The 15,488-nt window shown below is 55.2% G+C and overlaps 1 protein-coding gene across 3 annotated transcripts; it reads right to left on the bottom strand.

Annotated features, from left to right (window-relative positions):
* Positions 1–262: 262 nt before the first annotated feature.
* On the bottom strand, positions 263–14,340 carry TAL1 (TAL bHLH transcription factor 1, erythroid differentiation factor). Of its 3 annotated transcripts, none has more exons than XR_014014298.1 (5): positions 12,881–14,340; positions 9,006–9,443; positions 7,593–7,687; positions 3,228–3,902; positions 263–2,931 (listed from the first exon to the last, which is right to left on the bottom strand). XR_014014298.1 is itself a non-coding variant. In XM_081223156.1 (5 exons), exons 3-5 carry the CDS (start codon positions 9,440–9,442, stop codon positions 3,448–3,450), a joined length of 987 nt encoding a protein of 328 aa, XP_081079282.1. In that variant the 5' UTR covers position 9,443; positions 12,881–13,504; positions 13,970–14,340; the 3' UTR covers positions 263–3,447. The 3 variants fall into 3 exon arrangements, 2 of the variants coding, with proteins under 2 accessions (XP_081079282.1, XP_081079283.1); XM_081223156.1 differs by having other exon boundaries at positions 263–3,902; positions 12,881–13,504; positions 13,970–14,340; XM_081223157.1 differs by lacking the exons at positions 9,006–9,443; positions 12,881–14,340 and adding an exon at positions 8,539–8,871 and having other exon boundaries at positions 263–3,902.
* Between the last annotated feature and the right edge of the window lie 1,148 nt (positions 14,341–15,488).

Raw genomic sequence — 15,488 nt, 5'->3', positions numbered from 1 at the left:
TGAACCCGACACGCAGAGAAGACTCTCCGGGCCGAGGCCCCATGCCCGAAGTGTGCGTGCACAGCACTGAGAAGAGGCCCCCCTCCGTGAGGCCTGGCAGAGGAAAAAAAACGGAAACCCTAAGGGGGGAGCCTCAGGGTAGAAGGTGGGAGCCCACCCCGGGAGAACCCATTTCAGGGGAGACAGGTTCGTGCCACGCCTTTCCTTTAATGTCCCAACTCTCAGTCCTAGGGGTGCAACATGCAAGCACGGAGTCTAGGCCCCTTTGTAAAACTTTTATTTAGAAATCTTCCCAATATATCCTTATATATATACACACATCATCACCACATGGGTTTTGTCGCTAAAGAGTCACACGCCCAGTGTTGGCCTCTGGGCTGTACAAAGGTCAAGGTACCTGGAGCGGTTACTCCTCTTCTGCAGAAAAATGCAGAGACCAACGCAATGCATCACGTACAGTACAACATTGACGGAAAGTGCTGGGCCCGCCCGCAGGAACGATGCGCTATGTACATGGGCTGGGGGGCAAGCCTTCGGCGGGGGCCACGTACCATTGACATCACAAGTACGACACGACCACCCCCAAAGGCCGAGACCGTTGTCGGCTGACTACCGATGCTGTGCCCTTTGTTTTGCTTTCGGAAAAGGATAAAGGTTGTACCATCTTGTCGTTTGCCACTACAAATAAAAGAATACGAATTTGTCTTAAAAGACGTGATTCCCTCCAGTCATTAACAATCATCTTTGTCCTCCTCATGTTTTTTTACATTTTTTCCTTTTTGTACAGATAGTATTCTTGGATGGAGAATGTTCATGGGTGAAGAGGAGGCAGAGGAAGGAGAAGAGTATGGTGGGGGGAGGTGCTGGAAATGAAAGTGAAAATTATGGATCTTTTCAAGTTCTTAACAAAGACACGAAGCTTTGCCCACCCCTATCCAGGCCTGTCTCCGGTAGCTGCAGTACTTTTTACATATTCTGCCTCTGTTCCCATCTCTCTTTTCTAGCCTCCCTCCTGTGCCTTGCTTTGGAATGAGACTGAAATGAGGTCAATCTGGAGAGATAAGGATAACCTAGATAACTTGGGATAAAGTGGTTTAGAACCTAAATTACCCAAATGCTATGCAGACAGGCAGACTGGCCCACTGCCTAGGTCCCGGACTCAGGGTGGGAAACCCCACTGCAGGAACGGTAGTGAGGGGGACAGAGTTCCGTAGGGTCTCAAAATGCTTCTACTTTCATGATTCCATTCAGTCCACACCACAGCCCTAGGAGACAGGCCAAGCCAGGGTATTTACGAGAAATTGACCATCAGAGAGAGAACTTTTCCAGGTCACACTGCAAGTCTGAGAGAAGAGGAAGCCAGAAGCTGGAGTTCCTCATAGAATGTGTGATCCATCTCCTAAAACCCATCCACCTATGCTCACCGTGGCCACTTTTCACTCCCAGCTCGAATTAACCCACCGGAAGCAAACACAGTCTTAGGACCTAGAACAGGTGCTCCATCTTTAGACAGATGGGATTTTTCACAGGAGCTTCCAAGTATCAGAAAGGAATGAATCCTAATGTTCATCAAAATATGATTGGGGGAGGCGCTGAAATGGGACCGAGCGAGTGCTACAAGGGTTAACCATGTTGCTCCCACCCCCACGAACTGGACCTCTCACAACTTAAAAGGAAGGGGAGGAGACCAGGGATCATTCCCCACGGGCATGTGGCTGTCCCCAAGGTCCTGCCATGGTGAAGGCGAGCCACCAGGCTGGAGCCCATAAGGTGTGAGGGCCTTTCCCGACAGCCGCGGCGATGGTTCTTCCACATTGCTATGGACAGGGCAAAGTCAGAGCATTGTTTTCCCTCTGGCCTCAGAGGCAGAGCCCGGTCAGAGCCGGCTGGGGTGACTTGAGGGCACAATGACAGGTATGTAGGACTTGTGTGCAGTTTGTTCCAGGGGCTTGGGGTGTGGGTCACAGGCAGGCCTCGCCTTAAGAAAACCATGTCCCACCATCTGGATTGACACGGGAGATCAAGGAGGGGGCTGCAGTCCACTCTACAAAAGGATTCTCCACTTTACCAAGGGACTTGTGGCAGTATTTCCTTAAAAGGTGAAGATAAGGATTTGATTTACAAAGACATCATGTACAACTTTGGGTGGGGAGCACTCCTACCGCATCACGCCAGCCTCCCATACACACCCTTGATGACCAAAATTTGTGCACTCAGGGATGCCGAAGGTTCTGCTAAGTGAACGTCAATGTGTTTGGGTCTCTGCCAGGGCTTGGTCTGTCACTGGGCTCCCCGGGCCCTAGAAGTGGGGCTAGATCCTGGGTCATATCAAGACCTAGAGATCCCACAAATACCTGAAGTCAAGCGAAATCCCAAATGCCAGGAATTCATAGGACAGAGTTTGTTGTCGATTCAGTTTCAGGACACAGACCAGACCATCAGCAAACAGACATCCTGCAGCAGGGAGGCCCCTCTGAGGAGCTAGGAGAACACGAGATGGGGCCGCATGTCTACTCTCAGCACCAACACACACCGATCAGCACACTGGCATCTGCTCCCTGCATGAACAGCGACGTGTCGCTGAGGACGCAGGCAGGTAGCTCTGAGACACCACCACGATGTGAAGCCCACGTGCCCCAAATAGCTCTTGCTCAATTTCACTCTCATCATTTCTCCTTTGTCTGCCTTCGAACAAAGCTCACAGGGCACGCTCACAGCCGCAGACTCAGTCCCCACAGCCACAAGGATGAGGAAGGCAAGTCTCAGTGGGGAGAAAGCAGAGCTTCGATCCCCAGGGCAAGAAGTAAGGGCTTCTGGGTTTCTGACCCTCTGGCCCAGCTAGTCGAGAGCAGGCTGTCCACTGGCTGTCTTCTTCAACCAGGCCCTGAAGAAGGCACCTCGAGGCTTGTGACTCTCTGCAGCACTGGCAAGCTGGATGGACCAACAGGGGCCTGGGTGAAGATGGGGCTCAAGAAATGGGCAGCTATTGGGTACCTGTATATTTGGATAGTGTGGCCACAAAAGCCACCCCAGAGAGCTTGGGAGGGGCTAAAGGCAAGGCAGAGGCTGCCGGACGCCTCAGGAGAGAGCTGACAACCCCAGGTCTCAGCCAAGACAGGGCTCCTATGTGCCAGGCCAAAAGCAATGCCACTCCAGCCTCTTACTTGAGAAGTCTTAGGGATTTGGAAATGGGGGAAGACCGTGCCATCTTCATAAAAAGTACCTACCACTTTGCTCCATTTTTCTGTTCTCCTACTGAGGCAGGAAACAGGAAAGCCAGCCCCAGAGGCAGCTGGGACTTCCCACAGTTCAGACATCAAGGAAAGCTCATCAAAAGTCCATGCCCTGCTTCAGAGCTGCCCAATCCTCATCCCACCTGCCCTAAAGCCCATGGTGCCCGTGGCCTGAGGGCACCCTCCTGGCTGGTCCTGGGTGGCCCCAGACCCATCACCGAGGGCCGGCTCCATCCGCGGCGGGCAGCATGGCAGGATGGAGGCTGCGGGCCGTGTGCTTGGGTGCCGGCTCTTCCGTGTAGCTGTCCGGGCTGGCTGCCCCGTCCAGGGAGCTGCCACAGCTGGAGTTCGGGGACAGCACGTCCTGCAGGAGGTCATCTGGAGGTGCAGCGCCCCCTCCACCACCACCCCCTCCACCAGCCCCCACCGCAGGGTCCTTGCCAGGTTTGGCCCGCTGGCTGCCCTCCTCCTCCTGGTCATTGAGCAGCTTGGCCAGGAAGTTGATGTACTTCATGGCCAGGCGGAGGATCTCATTCTTGCTGAGCTTCTTGTCTGGGGGATGCGTGGGGATCAGCTTGCGGAGCTCAGCGAAGGCCCCGTTCACATTCTGCTGCCGCCATCGCTCCCGGCTGTTGGTGAAGATGCGCCGCACGACTTTGGTGTGGGGACCTGGAGGTAGGAGGACAAGGGTTAGGACAGTGGGTTGGGGATCCCCCAGGGCATCTTCTCCTGTGGGGAAGTGGAGAAGCCATCCACCTGGAAACTTGGGAAACCTAGAATGCCCTCTTTCCTTTTACTCAGAAAACTCTTTACTTGCCCTTCCAAACCCTGTTAATCTGTTTCCTCCTCTCTGAGAACTTCCCTCAACCCCTCCAGACACATCTAACCAACCACCATGGCCCTATAATCCTGTGATCTCCATCACTCTTGATCATCACTGTATGTTTCAATGTTTGTCCCCCTCTCTGAGCTGTGAGACATTTGAGGACAGGAACCATATATTATTCATTCATTCATTCATTCACTTGTGCTAAGAGGCCATATGGCACTAGTTAGAAAGATTAAACTCTGGAGCCAGACTGTCTGGGTTCAATTCCTGACTGTTACTCCCTAGACAGTAACTCTGGGCAAATTACGTGAACTCTCTGTGCCTTAGCATCATCACCTGTAAAATGGAGATACTACTAGTAACTCAAGTCGTAAGATTGTCTTGTGAATCTAACAACTGATACAGTTAAGGTACTTAAGATAATACCTGGCTCTGATGAAACATTCAATAAATGTTAGCTATTATTATCCATTCATCAGTTATTTACTGACAATTAGGCATTAAGGAATAAAGGTGCACAGAGTCCCTGCCCTCGTGGAGCTTACATGTTAATGGGGATGACAGATGATGAACAATCAGCAAACAGATAACAAACAAACAGGAAGCTGAATGTAAACGAAAGATGGAAAGGAGCTGCCATGTTTACCTGAGGTGGTTGGGGACAGCCTTTCGGAGGAGGTGACATCTATAAGGGAAGAACTTAAGGCCGAAGAAGAGCCAGCCAGACACAGGAAGGGAAGTTGGAAGGGCATGTGTACATGCCCTGAGCTGGAAAATGGCTGAAGCCAGCCCGGATAGATTAGTGTGGGTAAGATCAGAGTAGGCTGGGTCCAGATCCCATAGGGCCCTGCGGTAAGATGCAGGGATTTTATTCTAAGGGTGATGGAAGCACAGAGTAGGTAGGAGCTTAATAAATATCTGCTGACTAACTGATCATGCTGGCAGGTACGGAATGGAGGAGAGAGCAGAGAGTGGTGGGGAAATGACCTACACTGCGGGCTGTCTCCCCCAGGAGAGGAGTGGAGAGACAGCCATGCACAGGCATGGCCTGAGGCTCTAGGCAGGTGTCTGAGGTCTGCCTCCGTCTCCCCGTGTCTACAATGCACTGATCACAGACTAGAACAGTATTCACTAGCGCTCATGTACTAAGACTTGCAGAGCAGGGGCAGACACCAGCGTGCATGTATCGAGCATCTACGGTATACAAAGCACTGCACTAAATGTCCAAGCGTGACCTGGGATTCCCAAAGCCAGGAAAGGCCGAGGAGCACCCCGTTAGTGCTCCCAGGCTCCTGGGCTGAGGCGGCCGCTTCCTTCCGCAACCCTGAGGCACAGAGCCAGCTCCTGGCAGTCCTCAGGAAACTCTGAGCACTGAAGGAACTGCCAGTACTGGGATGGTTGCTTGCCCTCTTCTGATGACCCTGGAACCGGATCTCAGAACGTGGAAAGCTGGGTAGGAGAGAAGGCATCACCTAAGACCCATTGCTCATTTCACAGCTAGGGAGACGGCGGCCAGGACGGAGGCAGACCTCGCCTCTGCAACCCAGCTCATCCGTGCCGACACTTCCCTCTTAATCATCTCTGTCTTACACATATACACACCGGTCTTACACACACACACACACACACACACACACACACACGATGTTTCCCCCAGGGAGAATCACTCATCCTCTGCCCACAGTGCTTCAGAAGCTATCTTTCCAAACCCCAGCAGGCCCCAGCCCAGCTGACTCTTTGCCAAAGGCCAGACCCAGGCTGGGAAAAATACAGCACACCTGCTGGGCAGTCCTACCCTGGGTGCCTCAGAGGAAATAACTTGCTGTTCTCCGGCCTCCAGGACAGACAGAGGGGAGTCCCTCAGCTGTGCCATCAGGAGGACCACTGCTCTGTGGCTGAAGCTGGCTGATCTTGAGGGAGCTCCTAGGTGGGGGGAGAGGCATTATGGCTGCTGTCACAGTTAGAGCTACACAGACTCCAGAAGCCGTGCCTACGCCAAGCCAGGCCCTAAAAGCACTTTACCCCATTGCGTTCCTTCAACAACCTGTGAGGAAGCTATTATTCTCCCTACGTTACAAATGAGAAAACCGAGGCCCAGAGAAGTTCAGCAACAGGAATGCACATCGAGTCCTGGCTTTAGACCTTGTGTTTGCTCCACTTTTATGGACTCTTTTCGGTTAAATCTCTGATTTCAAAATCCTGTGGGCATATCCAGCACCCCTCCACCCTTCCCTTCACCTCCATTTCCGTCTATTCCTCTCTGGTCCTTTCCAGAGAACCACCCACCTCTCCACACCTTCCTCTTTCCTGAGTCTGTACCTCCCTCCATGTCCTCTGTCTCATGTTGGCAGGGCATAGAGTAGGTGCTTGGTAAATATTGGCATCATTTATGGGTAATCGCCTCTCTACACTCCTGCACTCCCCCCAAACCCTCACCCCTTGCCCCTTCTTCCGTGCCTGATTTCTGTCGTCTCTGACCTTTGTAGAAAATGCCTCTTCCCTGGGGAACTTCAGGGCTGGTCTTGCCTACTTCCTGTTTGGTACACCCACCTCCTGTCTCTAACCTAGCAGCACTGACACTCCAACACCCTTCCCTCCCGGCCCTACACCCCTGTGCCCCAGGCTGGCTGGGTCTTTTGAGATCTGTTCCTTGTCCAGATGCTAGCTTGCCTCCTCTCCAGAACACCACAGAGGGATCCCCTCCAGAAGCCCCAGCTCAATATACATCCCTCCCACCAGCAACTTGCAGAAATCCCAGTCTGGCTCCAAGGCCTCAGGCGTGCACCAGGAGCTCCAGGAAGTCCCTCGGCTCTGAAGAGCCTGCTCTCCTGCCCCCTGGTGCTGGGCCCCATCTACTACATCTAGTCAACCTTGGGAAGAGGGAGGGGGTCCTCCAAATTTCCCACTCATCCAACTCCTTCCCCCAAGTTCGGGGCCAAAGACTACTCAGGTAGTTCACATTAAAAATGCTGAGGCCTTTGGGGTGGGGGGGAGGGAGGAAGCAGGGTAGAATCTATGATGTCAGGAAGGGAACTCCGAGTCTCAGCTCAGAGTGTGGAAAAGGGGACAAGAGGGCCCCACTTTGCAGGGACCTGGGACAAGACCCTTAAAGGTGCAATTCCAGGCAGGGAGAAGACTTCAGACTCCAAAGAGGACTTGGGAGGAGATACAGAGAATCCCTGGAGGTCGGTGCTTAGAAACACTGTGTGTTTCTGCCCTCCCCGGGGGATCCTTACCAACTGTAGGAATGGAGCTAGAGTGGGGACTACAATTCACCGTGGAGGTTTGGGCTAAGCGCCACAGTGTGTCCGCACTCTCTTCCCAGGACTGTGAGTGTGGCAACCCCCAGCCCCACCCATGACCTCCCCTAGTCCCAGGTCAATAGGGCGAGGGCTTCAACAGCTCCTCTTGGCTCCAAGAGAGCTGCCCATCTATGTGAGACACCTAGGGAGTAGTCCCCGATGATCCCTCCTTCAGGGTTCTAACAGCTTGAGGGAGTGAGTACACAAGTGGGGCGGGGGTAGACTCACCATCAGTAATCTCCATCTCATAAGGGGAGGGTCTCCTCTTCACTCGGTTGTTGGTGGCAAACATAGGGAAGGCATCTGGCTCCCCAAAGAACCCACTGTGGGAGGGAGCAGGCAGATCACAAGATCACATGTGGGTGGAGGGGAGAGAGGGGCTCCATACAGATCCTCCCCACGTGTTCTTGAGCCCCCGCCCCAAAAAACAAGGGCAACCCTGGTCCCTTCACATCGGAACTGCGGATAGAAGGAGCATGAAACACACACACACACACACACACAACACCCCCAGCCTCTCTCTGTGGTGAGACAAACAAGGGGAGGGCGGCCACACACCCCTACACACACACACACTCAGACACACACACACAGAATTAATGGTGAACACATGGAGCAAACACAAAAATGAACATACACCCCCCACATACAAGCACACAATCCATAGACACCTCCGCTCCCAAACAGGTGCTCACACAGGCAGACACGGCCTTCACACCTGGCAGTGTGCAATTCCTGCACCACATGGGGGCACCCTGTCCCTTACCCCCAACTTCACCCCACCTTCACTCCAGCCCCATGGGGCCCAAGGACAGACAACAGACAGGAAACCCTGACTCAGCCCCAATGACATGCCCCCCCATCACCCACTCGACTCTCCGTAGCTTCTTCCTCCAGTGTCCCACAGATTCACCGACTACCCCCCACTGTCTCTCCCTGCCTCATCTTCCTGTCCCCACCCCAACCGTGCCTCCTGCTCTCCACCACCTCAGTGGCCCCAGCAGGGAAATGGATACCCTCACACCAAAGGGAGCACAGGTCCTGGCCAGAGATCGCAGCTAGGGGCAGAGGAGCTCGGGAGAGGAGGGAGGGATCCATTCCCCAGGCAGGCGCTGGCGGGGAGTTTCAGAGGAGGGAGCCCTCTTGCAAGCACCCTCAGATGCACATCTCTTACCTGTCCACCGAGGGCTGCAGCTTCCAGAAGAATTTCACAGCGGAGCGCATTCAGACACACTCCTTCCTGGTACTCACACTCAGACTCCTCCGGTCCACCCCACCACCACCACCACCACCACCAGGCAGCGCCCCGCGCGCGCTTCTGCTCACAGCCAGCCACATGCCGGTACTCACCCTCTTCGGCTTCCAAGCTCCCAGCACGCCGCGTTAACAAGGCACCTGCACACCGCCCCCCGCGTGCGCACACATACACACACACACTAGCAGAGGGCTCGTTCCTCACTTGCACGGGGGCTCCAGGCAAGACTTTTCCGACCCCGGGTGTAAAACTTCCCCCTCTCCCCCTCTCTTCGCACGCTCAGCCGCACTGCCCCGCCGGGAGGAGGGCAGCCAGCTCCCGACGTGCGGAAGGAGAGCCCCGGCGCCCATGCCTCCAGCCCACCCGCCCCTCCCGCCGGCCCTGACCTGCCGAGAGAAGCCAGCGGCTGGCTGAGGCTGTAGAGCAGCGCGCGGCCGGGGGCGGCGGGGGCCGCCAGCGAGGGCGGGCTCAACTGCACCATGCGGCCGTCGCCGGGCAGCTCTGCGGGGGCCGAGGCGGGTGCGGGCCCAGGAGGTCTGCACAGCTCGGTGGTGGGTACCCGATGGCGCGCTTCGGCAGCCGCCGCGTCGCGGCCCTTTAAGTCTCGCGCGGCGCCGCCCCCACCGGCGGGGCCGCCCCCCGGGCCGCCGCCGCGCGCGCCCAGCTCGATGACCGGGGGCTCCGCCGGGGCCGCGCGGCTCGTCTCCTTGGCGACGCCGTTCAGCAGGACCAGGTGCGGGGGGGCCATGCGGGCCTCGGCCGCGTCCCGTCCCTCTAGCGGGGGGTCACTGCGTGCCGCCTCGCTCGGCGGCCGCTCTGTCATCCTGCGGGCAGACAGACAAGCGGACATCCGCTCTGACCACCGCCCCCAGCCCATCCACGTGGGGTGGGATCGGAGCGGGGGGCGCGGGAGGGGGTAAAAGGCAGAGAGAAACTCACGCACCGAAACGTGAGAAGAAGCGGACAAACTTAGCGCCACGTGGACACACACCCGCCCGCAGTGCTGGGGCAGGAGGGAAAGGGGGCTTCTGGTTTGGGAGAAGAGAGGAGGGTGCCCGGGAGACAGAGACTGAGGGCCAAAACGACAGAGGTGGAGAAGGACGACAAAGACATTGGAAGAAAAGGAATACAGCCAGCGAAAGAAAAACAGGGGGGGGGGAGGAGGAAGGAAATGTAGAAAGAGGCGAGAAAGAAATATCACCCCGTGCTCCTGCTCAGGCCGCAAGGGAAGAGGAGGGAACAAATCCCCGACCGTGTTCTTCCCGCCCCCCTTTTGGTTTTGGCGGGGAACCTGTCGCGCGGAGGTGGGGTGCTTTTCGAACCTCCCTTGCCTTTCAGCAATACCTGCCCCCAGCCTACCGCCACACACATACACCCAGAAACCTGGTGGGTGTGTGTGTGTGTGCAAGAGGGATCAGAGCTGGCAGAGAATTATCCGGAGGAGCCAGCTCTCCCTTTCAACACATATTCACCCCTGCGGGGGCGGCGTCCGTCTACACTCCGCAAATCCACCTGTATTCTGTGTAGCCGCCAGAAACCCCAGTGGCCCTTTACTTTTACTCCTCCCGGGACTGGATATGGGACATAAGGAAGGGAAGATGATCCCGGCCATACCTCCCCATACACTATATATACCCCCCTTCTGCTCAGCTGAACTCAAAAGTGAGGTGGGGTCTAGAAGGGAAGCCTGCCTGAGGCAGTGTGAAGCCCCAACGTTCAAAGGGTGCTCCTGAAGCCCCAGGGGTCTGGGCTCCCATCCAGGAGTGTGGGGCGAAGGGGTGTCATGATGGCTGCTGAACTCCTCCAGCACTCCCCCATCCCCCTCTCCTACCTCGGTGTTGTCTTCTGGGAAGTGGGAGGAGTACCTCATATATGCATTTAAAAACACTGTGCAAATGCTCAATAAACATTATTATAGACTGGGAGACTGGGCCAGCAAGGAGACTACCTTGCCCAAGGTCACACTCGCCTGTTTGCCCCAGAGCAGGACTAGAACTCCAGTCTCGCTGTCTTTGTTATCCTCCCATATACACCCTCTCATATATCCTGCCCGCCCCCCTCCAGCCAAGGACAGTCCTCTCCTCCTCAACCATACTCCTGGGTGACCGCAGGCAGAGGCTCCACTCCCCACTACCTCTCCCTCCAGTTCTTCCAAAACCCGCCACACACACACACCCCACCCCGCAAGAATGAAAACAGAAAAAGTATGAGACTCTGTGTCCAGAGTGGGGGAAATGCTTGTGAGTTTTCATAAAACAATAAAAATATAATCAACTCAACAGGCTTCATCAGATGTTCAAAATAAGGTTTCTGCTGTTGGAATTATATAATTGGCGTATTTTGTAACAGAAAACAAATACACAAAAATCCAACTCAGCACCAAGCAGAGTCCGTCTGATCATTCCTGGCAGCCATTCTGCCACTGCACCACTCTGGACTGGAGTCAACCTGGGAACCATCCTGCCACCCCAGAAGAGAGACTGGACCTTCTGAAACCTCCTCAGGAGCTCAGCTCAATTGCCACCGGACACACAGCTGATGGAGAATCACCATTCAGATTAAGCTCCTGCCCTAGCTCTGCCAGCCCCACGGGCAGCGCCCCAAAACGACAAAATTCCCCCAGACCTGGTGTACCCTGGCTGCAAAGGCAGTAGGTCCGCAACACTTCACTGGAAACGAGTTTATGTTCCTGGTGGAAACAATAGGTCTGTCTGTATCCACAGAATGGGACCGACCGTCAAGACACTGCGGCCACTAGAAATGCACCAGAGGTATACCATTGGAGACTTCCTGGCTCCCCTGCAACAGTGAAATGCATTAGAAATATACCGTCCTCTGGCAAAACATACAAGCCCCAAGGAGCTGGCTCCCTACCTTACTGTCCCCAGGCACTGTTGTGCGCCCAGTGACACGTGCTTAAGTCCCAGCTCCTAACCGAGTGACAAACGGTTCACTCAGCAATTGCCAGAATGAGCTCAAGCTCTCCATATGACACATTTGTACCTTCTGATTAATTCCGAGACTCTGAGTAGGAGCAGATCCCAGAGGGGCAAGGGGAGCACGTATTTCAGATGAGCTGACTCTGGCCCCAAATGCCCTCTCCAGATGCCTATAAATATCTATATCTCTGAGCCCCCCCCACCAAACCTATGACTGGTCCCCAGGGGTCTGTGGTCAACCTCTCCCCGCCCCTCCCAGGACCTCAGGAAAACCCTGCCAGTTCATCTGCCACCAGGATCACCCAGGCCAGAGGGCCAGGCTCTCGAGGAAGCTGCCAGAGAACTCACAAGCACTTTCAGTGGTTGGTGACTAAACCCCATCACTTGGCTTTGGTTAAGATTATTAAAAGGAAAGCCTGAGTGATGTTTATTTGTTTTTATTAGGGAAAATGAAGAAGCGGGTGAGAAGATTTCAGATTTCGAACCGAACAGCACTAAACTATTGGACCATTACAACTCCTCTTTGTGCAACCAAGACCCAGCTCGAAGCCCCCTACACAGGCTCATCTCCTGTTGCCAGCCAGCCAGCCAGATAACTTCCATGTGTGTCTGAACATGACAGGGGAACCCGAAAGCTCCTGGGGGGCAGGCACCTGGTCTCCGGCAGCTCCCAATTCCCAGCAAGGAAAATTTCTTATGTGAAAACAGCCTCCGCCATGCCCCGGCTGGAGCCACCGCCTTAAACACAGCCTCTGGTCCCTGATACTGCATCCACACCCGCATGACCCACTGGGGGAGCCCCAAGCCTGCACGCAAACCAAAATCGCCCATGAACAGAACCACTTTCCCGCTGCTACTGGAGTGGAGGGGTGTTTGAACGCAGCCCCACCCTAGGCCTTAGGCCCCAGCCTGGGCCCACCCGAGTTGGGACTGCGTTAGCCAGGATGGCTGCGGCCTCCTTCCTGCCAGAGCCCCGGGCGCACACAGCCTGCGCTATCCGGATATAGCCGTCCCAAAGTTATGAGCCCTGTGAAACGTCCACAGAACCAGGACAGAGGGGGACCTTGGGTGAGGGGGGACTAAGTCCAACTAGCTGTTTTCACCCAGGGCCAGGAAAGGGCCCTGCTGGAAGCCACAGTGGCACAGAGGCCACAGTCAGTGGCAGAGTCAGATCCCGGATTCCCAGCTCTGGGTTCGTCCTCCCCTCCTCCTCCCCAGTCTGAAACTGGACTGTCCTCTGTCCCAAGCTTTCCCCACCTCAGGCCAGATCCCAAGGCCTTCCTGGTGACTGTTTCCACCAGGACTATTCCCCAAAAACTCACCTGGGGCATATTTAGAGAGAGCGGCCCCTCTGAATAGGATCTCCACTCCTCCTCCGGCGGGAGAGGGGCGGGAGCCGAGGTCCAGGTTGTGGAAGGGGGTCTTTGCTTTCCCCCTCTCTCACTGAGAGACCGGCAGCTAGGCCGCGGTGTGGTCCTGGGCGGTCTGCCGCGCCCAAAGCGAGTTTCCAGGAAAGATGGGGGTGGAGAGAAAGAGGGAGGGCGAGAGGGAGGGAGAGAGAGAAATGGGGGTCAATGGCTGGGAATTACCTCATGTCCTCGCCAACCCGCCCCGGGAATCGCCAGCAGCTTTCCGCCCCCAACCTGCAGGTGTTTGAAGCCTCCCCCGCACCCCCGTAAAAAAGAACCCTACACCTGACCAATCAGGAATAACTATCTAGTCCAACAACAACAACCCCGCCGCAGACTGCCCGGAACGTTATCGGACCCTCCAACCGGGATGTCTGGTTCAGTGTGGCCGTTTGTTTTCTAAGCAGACTCGTCTACGCCGTTGGCTCGGGAACCGAAGTCAGGCCGGAGCTGTGGCCACAGCGCGGAGTCGTCCGCAGCCTGGCATGGGTGGGTAGGGGGATGTGTGTCCGAAAAGGGGGATCCAATCTTCAGACCCTGGCCGGTGGGACAGAACCTCTGAGGACCCCATTCTCTCCATGACTCTCACCTGCCCACCTCCAACCCAAAGCGAAACCAGAACCCAATTCCAAAGGCTACTTTCCCGTAGGGGAAGGGATACAGTCTGAACGGCGCAGATCCGAGAGAAAGGGGTGGGTGGGGGGATATCTGATGTATCCCGGTCCCTTTTTTTCTTCCTACAGATTAAGGGGGGGGGAAGAGGGAGAGGAGGAAAAGAAAGAAAGGAAAAGAAAAGAAAGGGAAAAAGAAAGAAAGGAAAGGCCCTCGCCTTTCCCTCAACAATCCCTACACAAGATTTTCGATTTATCGGTATTCAGATCATCCGAGAAGGGGAGAATTTTAGTAATTCTTTTCAGCAATAAACAAGGAAAGGAGGGAGGGTAAAAATAAATCCAGTACTGCTTCCCAGGGGGTAGGTAGCGGTAGTGAAATTTGGTTCACCTTTTTTCCCCTCCCTCCGGAAGGTTTGTTTAATTTGTTTTGCCTAAATTGTCCAGTTGATGGTCACACATCGAAGTCTTGGATTAATTGCTAAGGCCACCTCGTTTTTGCCCCGGCTTTAGTGGAAATACAGTAATAATTATTCCCTGCGGTTTCAGTCCAATGCGGGAGGTTTTCTTTCTCCTCTTCTAATCCAAATGAGGGGGGAGGTGTGGGAACAAGGAGGAATCCAGTCATGCCCGGTGTCTGAGGTCGGGTTTAATTTTTGCTTTAGGACGGAGTCTCTGTGTTCGTCCCTCTCTCCATTTTCTCTCCCTACCACAAACCCAGCAATTTAAAAAACAGCGCTGGTGGGAGGAAACCCGCGCTGCTTTGTTATGGCCCCGAAGAAGCTAAAAAGGACAAGCCGCTTCGCTCCTGGACGATTATTTTAATTAAAATATGATGATGATAATGATGATGATGGTGGTGGTGGTAGTAGTGGTGGCGGTGGTGGTGATGATGATGACATTGGCAACCACAATAACTGGCAAAACAAAATCCTTTCTTTCGGAGCTAGGGCAGCACTGACCCCGTCCCTCCATGAAGCCCGGTCCCGGTCATCGATGTGACGGGTACCTGACCCACGCGGGAATGTCGCTCACCCGGGGAGGGGGTAGAAAAATGTTCCTTGGAGATGATCCCGAAGGTCCCCACCCGAGGCGCGAGGCCTGGAGAATGCGCCCATTGTCTTTTTCGGGCCTCTCCCGCAGACCCCGGCGGCCGTACCCGCGAAACTGACCAGAAATGGACGAAGCCTGAATGCGGCGGGAACCGAAGCCGGCGGCTACCGGCCTGAAGGCGCTGGCCTCCGCGAGCGCTGCTCAGCTTCCAGCCTGGAAGAGCCTCCCACTCACTAACAACCCCTCCAACACCGAGGCACAGAGTGGCCTCTGGACAGAGCAGCCGCTGATCGGGCTGCTCATCCAAGCCAACACTGGCTTCCGAATACATCATAATTTGGAATAAAACGTGAAATCCCTCTCCCCGCCCCCATGCCGCCTCCTCAACTTGCGCATCCATCTCTCGCTCGCTCGCCCTCCCCTCCACCCCCCAGCGATTTACAAACGCACTTCCAAAGGACACCAGCACACAGGCACACAACCCGGTGCGGACAGGGCCACACGCGGTCCAGCCCCATAGAAGCGAAGCAAAGTAAGCACAACCCAACACTGCCCCACAAGCCGACTCGGTCAGGCCCAAACATTGTCCAGCACGACACAACGAAATCGATCAAACGCAATCGCTCAGGGCCGCACAACCCAACGTAGTCAGGATCACACACGCCCGACACAACAACGAGACCATACAAACACAATCGCAAAGGCCAAGCGACCCAACACACATGTCGAGAAGGCAAACGAGCATAACTATATACAACGATGAAAACGCAGAAGGGCCTCGGAGAACTCAAATCTACACCCTAAAGAGGGCAAACACCATCACACTTGGACACACAACCTATCGCCTAGAAGACCAC

The sequence above is a fragment of the Mesoplodon bidens genome, assembly GCF_964165515.1.
Source record: "Mesoplodon bidens genome assembly, chromosome: 2".
NCBI lineage: Eukaryota > Metazoa > Chordata > Mammalia > Artiodactyla > Ziphiidae > Mesoplodon > Mesoplodon bidens.
This window is presented reverse-complemented; position numbering and strand designations above follow the sequence as displayed.